Source organism: Mesocricetus auratus, unplaced genomic scaffold (genome assembly GCF_017639785.1).
Source record: "Mesocricetus auratus isolate SY011 unplaced genomic scaffold, BCM_Maur_2.0 Super-Scaffold_100024, whole genome shotgun sequence".
Lineage (NCBI taxonomy): Eukaryota > Metazoa > Chordata > Mammalia > Rodentia > Cricetidae > Mesocricetus > Mesocricetus auratus.
Genome location: NW_024429205.1, coordinates 19632350 through 19644655, shown reverse-complemented (window position 1 = coordinate 19644655; position 12306 = coordinate 19632350). Strand labels below are relative to the sequence as shown.

The 12306-nt window shown below is 45.7% G+C and overlaps 1 protein-coding gene across 1 annotated transcript in view; it reads right to left on the bottom strand.

Moving 5' to 3' along the window:
* The window catches only part of Selenoi (selenoprotein I), a 40414-nt gene extending 29605 nt beyond the window's left edge, over positions 1–10809 (bottom strand). Inside the window, exon 1 of the mRNA XM_005073509.4 lies at positions 10619–10809. Within this exon, the coding sequence (XP_005073566.3) occupies positions 10619–10675 (57 nt within the window). The 5' untranslated portion in view covers positions 10676–10809. The remainder of the gene's footprint in view (positions 1–10618) is intronic.
* Positions 10810–12306: the final 1497 nt, after the last annotated feature.

The window sequence follows — 12306 nt, the reverse complement described above, 5'->3', positions numbered from 1 at the left end:
GAAGGCACTACGGGGACAAGAGCCAAGCCTGGAAACGCTGCCACACACCAAGAAATACCAAGAGCCACCAGCCAGCAGCTGAGGCAGAGGGATTTTCCCTAGCATTCAGACATTGCAGCCCTGCAAGGACCTTGGTTTTCTAGCTTCTAGAACTGAGAAAATAAATTTATGTTGTTTAAGGCCACCTACTGCATAACAATTCCTATGGCATCTCTAGGAAACCAATGATGATGTGATCTAACCCCCATCATGTAGTCAGAGAGATCAGACCAATGGTGTCCTAAAAGGGGAGAAGGCAGTCAGCCAACGTACACAACACTGTATCAAGTAAAAGAAGCCAGACCTGAACGAGAACATGTTTCTACAATGTCCATAACATGTATGGAGCTCAAAAGAAAAGTCATGGGCTAGAGATGACTCAGTGGTTAACAGCATGTACTGCTCTTGCAGAGGATAAGAGTTTGGGTCCCAAACCCACTCCAGGTGCAGGTACTTGAGGGTATGTATGTACACATGATGCAGGTGCTTCAGTGTACATACACCACATGATGTAGGTGCTTCAATGTATGTGTGTATGTATGTATGTATGTATGTATGTACACATGGCGCAGGTACTTCAATGTATGTATGTATGTACGCATGGTACAGGTGCTTCAGTGTATGTAGGTATGTACACATGGTGCACGTGCTTCAGTGTACATATGTATGTATGTACATATGTACACATGGTACAGGTGCTTCAGTGTATGCATGTCACCACATGGTGCAGGTGCCAACAGAAGCAGAAGAGGGTGTTGGGTCCTTTAGAAGGGGAGTTATATATTATATGAGCCAACCAAGTGGGTGCTGGGAACTGAACCTGGGTCCTCTGCCCTTTCCATGGAGCCATTTTTCCAGCCCCCTCCACAGCAATGTTTCAACATCAGAATGGGAAGCTGCCCCTACTGGTTCCTATTAATACTGTACTATGTTTTCTGTCCAAAGGACAATTTACCAGTCACCTCACTTAATACTATAAAGCATATATGACAGTGTTAATTGCCATTTGACAGACTCTAGAATCACCTGGAAGAGGGGCCTCTGCACATGTGGGGGAGGGTATTAACTAAGGTGGGAAAAGTCATCATAATTGCGGACCATTCCCTGGGCAGCCACTGCCATCCCTCTTCTGGCCGCGAACCTGATGTGAGCAGCTGCTTCCAACCCTGCCATCAACTGTGAGGTAGAATAAATCCTGTCCTCTAAGTTGTTTTTGTCAAGAGTATTTTATCCTAGCAACAGGAAAGGAAACTAAGATGAGGACTATCTGTCCCCATCTTACAGATAAAAAGGCTATAAAACCAGATTAGCACAGCTGATAAATGGGACGGTCCATGTTATACACCCTGAGTCCAGTAAGAAACTGACTGCTGTGCTGTGTGAGCCAGACTATGCGGTCTTGACACAACCATAAACTCCTAGATCAGTGCTTCTCAACCTGTGAGTCACAATCTCTTTCACGGGGGTCACATATCAGACACCCTGAATATCAGATACTTACATTACAATTCATACAGTTATGACGTGGCAATGAAATAATTTTATGGTTGGGGGTCACCACATGAGGAACTGTATTAAAGGGTCACAGCCTTAGGGAGGTTGAGAACCATTATCCTAGATTCAATGCACTAAAATTACAAGCTCTCCCAATATAGACTTTTCTAGCCCAATGTGTGGTCCACACATCTCAAGGTGATTCCCAGAGAGTCGAACCTTTGATGGGTCCTTCTGCTTCCCTGAGGGCGGAACCTGTGCCTTGCTTCAACAGAACACAGCAAGGATAGCGGATGTCACTGTCTTTTCTGAAATGTGTTATAAGCAGTGTGAAAGTCAGAGGTCACCCTCGGGTGCTATGCCCCAGAAGCCATCCACTTTTTTGTTTTGAGACAGCCTCTTAGAGGAACCTGGCTCACTGCTTAGCTAAGATGGCTGGCTAGTGAGCCCCTGTCTCTGCCTCTTCAACACTGGGTTTAAAGCATGGACCGCCATGTAAGAACAGACATGCTCAAGCTGGTAGCATATTCTCAGTACTCAGGAGGAAGAGGCAGAAAGATCTCCAGTAAGAGACCGGTCTGGGCTGCACAGCAAGACTCTACCTCAAAACAAAACAACAAAACTAAAAAATAACAACAACAACAAAAAGACCTAGGGACACAGCTCAGCAGAAGAGCACGCACAGGCATGGACAAATCTCTGGACTTGACTTTCAGTGCCACAAAGGAAAAAAAAGAAAAGAAAAATCATATTATTTGATGTTTGAAAGCTAATGTATACATATTACAGTAAAGATAACTTCACGTCCATTTCTTGTAATATAATTGAATATTTCTTGGATGCAGGGTAGTTCTCAAAATGTGGGTCTCAAACTGGACAAATTATTGACCCCCAAGAGTGGGACCAGGCAATCTGCCCTTTTTGTTTGTTTACCCATGTTTTGAGAAAGGATTCCTCTGTGTATCCATAGCTACCCTGGAACTCTATAGATCAGGTTGGCTTCAACTCAAGAGGCCCATCAGCCTCTACCTCTGTAGTGCAGGGATTAAAGGTGTGGCTGCCACGCCAGTTCAGGACCTGCCCGTTAACAAACCCTTCTGAAGGGAAACTAAGTGCAGCCTGATTCCTGATGGGAAGGCCACTAACAAGAGCTTAATGGCTGATAAAGACACCTCCTGGGGTAATGCCAAATATCACATTGCAAGCAAAAGGCAAATGTAGTTTTAATAAACATCAAGCATCCATTAAAAGCCTACTAAAGGCAAGAGAGCACTGTGCCACAACCAAGAGATGAAAATACTAACTCTAAACTTCAGGTGCATTGCCTCCCCTCCATCCCCCCCCCCAGGTAATGAACCCTGAACAGAAACAAAGTTCCTTACAGTGTCTTTATGACTATGAAGCTCTAAGAACTACACCCACAGACAACATGACTCAAAGAGTAATGAGATCTCATCTTAGTGAGCATTGCCATTTTTATCTGCTAACAAGTCAGAGGAGCCTGGAGAATTACAGCCAGGAGACGAACAAGCCATGATGACAGTCAGTCCACCTCAGTAAGGGAACAGAAATATTTGTTGAGGAATCTGGATATCAAGCATATGACAAATATATAAGGCCACTGCATATTCTTACATAGGAGAGCTGTATTTAAGGAAAAATACTTATTCTGCCTAGTGTATTATGTGTATAAGAACAGGAAGAAATCTGAGAAAGACTGCAGAACCAGAGGAGGATTTGACACATGCCCATAATCCCAGCTCTTGGGAGATGGGCTGGGCCCTCTCACATCTATAATTAATCAAGAAAATGCCCCAGAGATTTTTGTCTATGGGCCATTCAGATGGAGCTATTTTCCCAACTGAGCCTCCCTCTCCCTAGATAACTCTAGTTTTGTGTCAAGTTAGAAAAAAAAAAAAAGACAAGGTTTGTGTGTCTTTTGGGACCTTGGGTTTTTGAGAAAACTATCATGTACCCCAAGCTGGGCTCTTACTGAGATCCTCTGAGAGTAAAGAAACATGCCTCATGCTTCAACCTATCTGTCCTGGAGTTGGGAAGACACTTCAGTTTACAAAGCACACAAAGACCTGAGTCAGATTCCCAGCACCCATGTAAAAAGCTACACATGGTAGAACACAAATTTAACTTGGTCCTCAGGAAGAGATGAGTGGGATGTGTTTGTATGTTACATGCTACTTAATGTTACAAGCAGGAAAACGTGAATGGTAGGTTCCAGCTTTCATATACCCAACACTGAACACTATATATACCAGGCACTTGGCAAATATTAACTCATTCAACTTTAAAAATGATCCTGTGAAATAAGAACTATCAAATTTCACAGATGAGAAAAGCTACAGAGATAGGGTTGCTTGTTAAGGATCACACACAATAGAATGAACGTACTTTTTACTTATATATTAGCCCCAGACTATTTAATAAAAAGCATTTTCATTCTCAGAGCTGTGAATGGAATGTCCCTTTTTATCAAGTTTCACCTTCTGTGTCTTCAGTCAACCATAGGAATTATTAAATGGAAAACTTCAGAAAGAAACAATTCGTAAGTTTTAAAACTTAGTGCTGTTCAGGGTATCAGTGAAATCTTGTTCCTGCCCAAGAATGTCCCTTTATTCAGCACACCCACGACATACAGACTACTACCCATTAATCATTCAGTAGGGGCCAAGGTTTAGGGATCAGGTATTGTGGGATCACATTTGGTTTATGTTCAAAACCACACCCCCCAATGCCTATGTCACTCACCTCAGCTCACCACTAAGTAGTATGTCATGTGACTGCAAGAAGGCTAGAGTATTTTGACAGAGATTAAGAGAAACCATGTTAATGGACCTTTTATTAGAGTACACTGTTACTGTTATTAACCTCTTGCTGTGCCTAAGTTACAAATTAAGCTTTACTATAGGTTTGTTTGTAGCAAAATTAAGTGATAAAGATAAAGTTTTTTGTTACCTCAGGTTTTTTTTTTTGGTATCCACTGAATGTCCTGGAATACATCCCCTGCAGGAAAGGGGGCTACAAGACTCAACTAAACACACAGCTAGCAATATAAGCCCACCTATGCCACTTTTGGTTTCCACTGTACATTTTCTCATCTGCAACCCAATTAAGCACATTATTGAAGGTTATTATTCCAATGTTACATATCTTGTACAAACACAGCCAGCACCAACCAGGAATAGCTTACACTTCATTCCTAGGTTTAAGAGGCAGCACAGCATGAAGAACAAACTCAAGATCTGACGGCCTGGCATCAAGTCTCAGTCCACTGCATTGTGAGGGAAAGGGCCTTGGGCGTTTCCTCCACACAGCACATGCAGGCTGGTAACTTTCTCCCTCTCCATTGACTCTCTCCCCTGAACTGGCAGAACTTCCCCAGCCACCTCCTTCTGTGCCTTCAGAAAGACTCCTTTCTCTTCTAGCTTCAGGATATAATTCTTCAAGAAACATTTGAAAGGGAAAAGAAGAGAGATGGGAGAGAGGAAGGAAGGGAAAAGGAAAGAGTGAATGGAAGACATTGTCTTGCTATGTTGCCTGGGTAGCTTTGAATTCCAGCTTCAGCCTCCTGGATGTTGGAATTACATGTATACATCATCACACCTGGCAACTGTCTATCTTTACCAACATCCCTAGAGTAGTTTCAAGGCTTATTAATGTACATACTAGGAATAATCTCATCAAGAGAGCTAATGTACCAATGATGATGGGTTATTCTTGAATAACAGTGACATCTAGGCATTGCCATATTTACATGTAAGATGACACTGCAGGCAGTTTGCAGTCACATAATCAAAACTCAAAAGATCAATAACTTCTCATATTATTCCTACCGAGGCTCAGGAAGCATCCTAGTCTTTGAAATTACAGAAACTGTCTCTAACAGAGGACAACTTATTCACAAACGACAGTTGGTGTTGTGTTTCCTTTTGTTCGTGTTGTGTTTCCTTTTGTTCTTTTGAGGCAAGGTCTTGCTGTGTAGCTTAGGCTGGCCTCACAATCTTGCTAATCCTTCCATTTCAGCCTCAGAGTGCTGAGTTACAAGCATGTGCTATGATGCCCAGCTTGAGAGTTCTTTAGAACAGTTAGCTCTGTTTTCTTTCTAAATCCACAAACTATACTTTCATGTATACCTATCCAAAAAAATGCCTTATCCCAAAAGTTACTATAAAGTCATAGGGCCTGTCATCACTTGGGAGGGACAGGGAGAAAGACCAGTTGTTCTAGGGCATTCTCAGTTATATAAGACTTTGATACCAGATTGGTCTACGAGAGACCCCATTACACACAAAAATAATAAAGGATTTTCTTTAAGGCATTACAATAGAGTGCTTCACAAAAGCCTGTCTCACGTGAGAGTTACCTCCTCTACTTAGTCCACCTACCTACCAGATCCCGAGTCACCCAGCTTCTCCTTACCCTTTATGTGCCCCTCCCCTACCCAGATACCACACCCAGCAACTCAGGCAGTTACCATGTTCTGTCACTCTTAAGTCGGGGTGGAGAAGGTCAAATGAACAAAGATGACCTATACGAGATACATGAACCAGCAGGGAAACGGCAAACTGGACAGTACATACTCTACTTACTTATTTATGATTTTTAGAGGTTTTTCCATTTTGTTCTTGTTGTTTGAGACTGTGTCTCACAGTAACCAGGATGGCCTGAAAATTGCTACGTTTCTGAAGCTGCCCTTGATCCCCTGTCACCTCCTCAAAAATGTCAGAGTCACAGAAGCATGTGCCTCCTCAACCGGCCATATATCCCTTCCCTTTTCTTAGACAGACTCTCGCTATGTATCCTTGGCTGGCCTGGAATTCACTCTGTAGACCAGGCTGGCCTCGAACTCACAGGATCCCACCTGGCTCTGCCTCTGCCTCACAGGTGTGAGCAATCGCACCCAGCCCTATACCGTTGTAAAAGAAGTTAAGCACTGAGCCTGAACTGGGAGAGGAAGTTCAAGCACAGAGTTGCCCAACAGTCTGATTTTTCAAGAGCATCTGGAAATCTGAACTTTTATGGGAAAGATTTGTTTTTAAGACAAAGAAAGGACCAAAGGAAATGTATTTATTGGATAAGTCCAGTCTGAGCTTTCTTTTTAGAAGCTCCTCACCCTCACCAGGTGTGGCTGCTCACGCCTGCAGCCCTAGAACTAGGCAGGCTGAGGCAGGAAGATCAGCTGGCTGGGCTCCAGATGGAGGCTGTCAAGGAGAAAGACAGGATAGAAGGAGGTCTCTGCTCCTTTGGGGGACACGGAGGTACAGGCCTGGATACCACAGCAAGTGATCACACTGGGACATAGACACGGACAATCTCTATTCCCTCTCCTCTGTCCCCACTGCCATAACATTCAGGCCGTCAACATTTCCTAGGATTTATACTGGCATCGGAATCACCATCCCCCACTCCAGGTGACTCTGATGCAAATAAATGTGGGCCACAAACACTAACCCACAGAACAAAATCACTCCCACACTGCTCCTCACAAGTGTCACCTGCCATGCCACCACTCTTCTCAAACACCTTATTTTGTGCTTCTCAGAAAACCTCTTGGGCTCATCTCATGGCTCCCTTCTGAGAAGATGCCTTTTCCTGTCTGCATTCTCTCTACTCAGGTCTCATCTGTCTATACTGGCCTGGCCTCATTCCCATCACCTCTGAAGTCATCCTCAGATCTAACATCCATTGTCACCCCATCGGTGTGTGCCACCTCCTGTCCTCTTCCACCGCACCTGGAACTAACGACCTGTCTCCGCTGTTTATAAAGGTTTGTCTACCCATCCCTATGCCACCCGACTGGGCTCTTTGAAGTCAGGAATTTCAACTTAGCCTCATTTTGCAACCCCAGTGCTGTGCCTGATGAGCAGATCTCCCATAAATGCTTGCCAAATACATAAAATTACATGGTGTGGCCCAGGAAGACCGAATGCCAGTTTGAATTCTGGTTCTCTGGCTTTGCTATCAAGATGCAAACACAGTTTCCCTTTACAACTTCTTAACTGTAATAGCAATAAATTCACAATAACACTGTTGTGGTGTTGCACGCCGATAAGATTTCCTGAAGGAGGCGGAGGCAGGAGGATCACAAGTTCAAGGCCAGCCTGGGCCACACATTTTTAGCCGTGTGTTGGTGGCACAAGCTTTTAAATCCCAGCACTCGGGAGGCAGAGGCAGGCAGATCTCTGTGAGTTCGAAGCCAGCCTGGTCTACAGAGCGAGTTCCAGGACAGACTCTAAAGCAATACGGAGAAACCCTGTCTCAAAAAACAAACAACAAAAAAAGGATAATAACTACAGTCCCTGTATCAAGTTGTTGTCATCAGTCATGTTAATTAACACCCCAACAGCAGAAATCTTTTCTTGAAATTCTACTCTTGAAACCAAGCAAGATATTTAGCTCATTCCCCTCTTAAAGCACAAAGACACAATGTGACACTAGCTGCAACACTATAAATTAAAACGGTGCCTTCCCCAGGTCTGACTAAGCAAACTACAACAGTTTAACCCATAAAAGTACAGAGTCCCTCAACAATAAGTGTCTGTGTAGTATAAACAAGAGGAAAGGGGAAAATAGCGAGTAGAGGAAAGGAATAATAACCCTCATGAAGGCAGAATGCTTTAACACAACTGTTAAGGCTGCTATTACGGCAACAGAGCAGAACAACTGCACTTCTAAATTGGCACCTTCACATTCAAAGTGAAAATTCAAAAGAAGCCTTCCAGGCCCCACATGCACAGCTACTTTTACCATACTTAAATACCTTCTATTCTTTCCATTTTCATTCCTCCAGTATTTACTGGGCATCTCTTTGGCTCAGGATGCTGTGGAGACATTGATCGTGTTGAACATGACCGCTATCAGCCCTGCCCACCTAGAGCTCCTGTCCTAACACAGAAGGCAGGCATTCAACTAGTTAAAAAACTAACTACTGAGTAGGACTGTGTTACACACTCCACCAGAAGACAGGAGTATTAAGGGAGTCTGTGGAACAGAGTCCACCCCAGGCTTTCTTCTGTACTGAAAATCACCCCTTTCTTGCTGCAGAAACCTAACGAGCTCTCTGCGTGCACCGCTCTCGGCAGCTGCTCTGTGAAAATGCCAGGTTCCCACAGGCAGCTCTCAGATGTACCTCTAGGGACGATAAAGAAATTCAACTGGCTCAAAAGCAATTTTCCCACCAGCTGTTCTAGGAGTTCACTTTTCCTCTATATCTTTGCTGGGTTACAGAAGGTCACAGCGGAGACTAAAAACCTCTTTAAGAGTGCTGATTGCACATCTGGGGGTGCTGTTTTAATCCATAATGCTGTAAAGACCACACAGTGAGAGGGCAACGAGAAAGAAAAGATCTCTGTGTGTAACTCCCACGCCAACAAGACTGACCACACATATTCTTTCCTTTGGACACCTCTGATTCATTCTTTTAAAAGGAACATGGTATGCTGTTACCTCCTTCTACTAGAAAAATGTTAAAGTAACAAATTTGTATTTGATTTTGGGTGTGTTCCCCACCCCCCCAAAAAAAGGCTCATTGTAACTACAATGACATCAACAAACTATTTTGGTGAACAAACGTTAGAGCACTTGCTAAATTGACCTTTGTTTTCCAGGATGCTAGGAAACATGTTGTCAGATACAGGAACTCAATCAGATAAGGGAGGAAAGGATCGACACAGAAAACCACGTTGAAATGTCTGATAAAGAAGGACTCCAGTCTAGCAGAAAATATAAACCTAGAGAAGGCTGTAAGGAAAACAAGCTCACTAAGTAAATGCTACTGCTATTTTATAAAAACTTGCTCTGGTAAGAAAATATTTTAGCTGTCACTCTTTATAGAGTGCAGAATAGATACTAAACTAAAAAGGGGGGAGCTGAAGACACAACAGGAGGTAGTAATAGCCTTGTGAAACACAAGTTACAGGGCCCTGACCCAAGTTAGGCTCTGGAACTTCTTCCCAGCTACAGTGTTAAGGCAAGTCACCACCTCAGTTCAGAATTGTGTGGTCCAACGCTGCTTCAAAGCAGCCCCTCGGAGTTTTTATATTTCAGTTAAACAAAATCAAGATTCCCACCACCACCACCAGATACTCATTCATTGCACAAATGTTTGGGTGCCAACTGTGCAGTGTAGCACCATGGTGTGGCCATGCCTCGTCGCTGGATGTTCTATTCTCTATTCAACAGGCACATTAATTTCATAAAGGAACAGACTGGCCTCAGGAAAGGCTTAGCAAAGATAAAACACTGAAGCCCATTATTTCAGGCTAAGGAGGCTAGATGGCAAGTGGTTCCCTGGTGGCAGTACTAAATCGGGGTGAAAAGCATCACTTTTTCCTGGGGGCTCATTACGTTCCAGACTGTCTTCAACCATTTACAATCGGCTAAGCATGACAGAAGCTCACACTTGAGCTATCAACCCAAAAGAAAGGCTGAGTGGTCCAAAGCCAAACAGAAACTTGACTTTGGCATCGGGTTTCTGCGTACTCGAAAGCCTGCGCGCTCTTTGCACTACACGGTTCCTTCTAGTGCACAGTGCTCCAAGCAAGCGGCGCCAGCGCCACGAGCCACGGTGGAAGCCTCTTTCCAGGGGCAGGGTGGAGCGCATCTGCATCGAGGCCCGGAGAAGTCGCTTCCCCTCCCTTAGCATCCGCCACAGGACCATCCCGGTCTCTGAAGTTGGGGCACTGACAGGCGGGTGAGAAGTTCATTCAAACGAAGACCAGCAGAAGGACACTGAAGGGGACGGCACCCTCTCTAGAAGAGGCTGAGAAGGCACAGCAGTGACAAGTAATAAGGAAAAGGTGAGAGAGGAATTCTCTCTCTCTCCCCTCTCCCCGCCTGGTGCTCTCGGGGAAAGGCAGCCTCCCGCGGGGTGCGGAGACCCGGCGGCGGGCCTAGATGATCCCCCGCTCCCCGGCCGCGAGCCCCCCTAGGATCTCCGCAACAACGCCCGCCGGCGCGCCACGCGGCAGGCACAAGGTGACACGGACCGCGCCGGCCCCTCAGCCGCCAGGGCGCGGCCGGGGCGAGGGGGAGAGGGGTGGCCGCCCGCCCGCCCGCCCGCCCTCTCTACCTTGTACTTGTCAAAGCCGGCCAGCTGCTCCGGGCTCACGTATTCGTAGCCAGCCATGACGACCCGAAAGCCCGACGCCCACCCCGCAGCGGCAGCGACTCTCTGCGACCGGGCGATGAAAGGCGAGCAGCACACGGCACTCTGCAGGGATGGGGAAGGCTGGGCTGGTAAGGAAGGTAGAGGCGCGCTCCGCCCACCGCGCACGCGTAGCCGACCCAGCGCGCAAGCGCGGCCCCCCGCGGCTCCCGCCCACTCGGGTGGGGGACACCGCCCTTCGCACGGCCCGCCCCTAGCGCCACCTCCACCCAATCGGCATGGACTGGCCACCGCCAAGTCCCGCCCTCCCTCTGTCTTCGGCGATTCATTTGCTGGAGTCAAATAGGTGAGCGGGAGTAAGAAGAGAGGTGAAAGGTCAACTTTCCCAGCAGGCCTTGCTCTCGTCTCTGGTAATGGGACCCTCGGGGGTGACTGTGTGGGGTTTCCTTACAAACTTGAGGTCTGGGGGAGTGTGTGCGCGGCAGCTCGGGAGGAAGGGTGGGGCCGGGTGCCTGCCTCGGCGGGCTTCGAGTTCCTGGAGCCTCGGGAGCCCGAGTGGATGCTGATTGCGGGGCGAACGGGAGACTGGAAGCCATCGGAGCCCGCCCGCCTCTGAGCGGTGTCGGCGCGTGAACCTTGGACTGCCCCGTCGTATCCTACCGGTTCGATACGGTGCGAATTCCATAAAACAAACCATTGGTGTCTCAATCTCGACGGGGCCTTGGCTGTGTTTGCAAGGAGTGGTTTTTAACCCAGCTAGATCCCAGGGCTTTGCAGAAAGAACAGGTCCTCAGTGGTTACTATGTGTCTGATAATGGGAAATGTTTAATAATGATTGCTACTTTTTAGTTGAATGCACAACCTGCGGAGAACTTTGCATACATTATCGCCAACCCAGTGATAAGAGGTGTTTAGCACAAAGCCTGGAGTTGTCTATCTCCAGTACCAGAAAATAAAATTCAGATTACATTACCTCTCCAGAGACAATTTATTTGGTTGGAAATGATCAACCCAATTAGAAATACAGACCAATAAAATCACTACCTCGGTCTCCCTAGTTCCTGAAATAAGGGAAATTAATTTGAAATCTCCTTTTATGTTCCTTAGAGTCATTCACTTAACAGGTACTTATTATGACCTAAAATATGCTGAGTCCAGTTTTTAGCTGTATCTTCCCTTCTAAAGCCTAGCGGGTGTATATGAGTGGGGTTGTCGTTTTTGAGTCAGGGTCCCAGCTAGCCTGAAACTCACTATACAGCCCAGACTAACCTCAAATATTATCTCTGTCTCTGTGTTAAGATTGTAGGTGTGAGCCACCACACCCAATTCTAAAGTGTACAATTCTTAATGAGATGATGCGTATAAAGTATGTGTTAAACTAAGATAAAAATCTTTGTTGTGTATTTCTTCTCGTCAATATAAAAAGGAAGAGGATCTTGCCATCAAATGTTTTAATATAAGCCTTGTACTATTCCATCAGAAATACAAACGTCATACTTAACATATTTTAATTACTTGTGGAAAACCATTTAAAAGTAACATGATAGGGCTGGATAGATGGCTCAGTGTCTAAAAGCACTGGCTGTTTGTTCTTCCAGAGGACCTGAGTTCAAGTCCCATCAACCACATGGTGGCTCACAGCCATCTGTAGC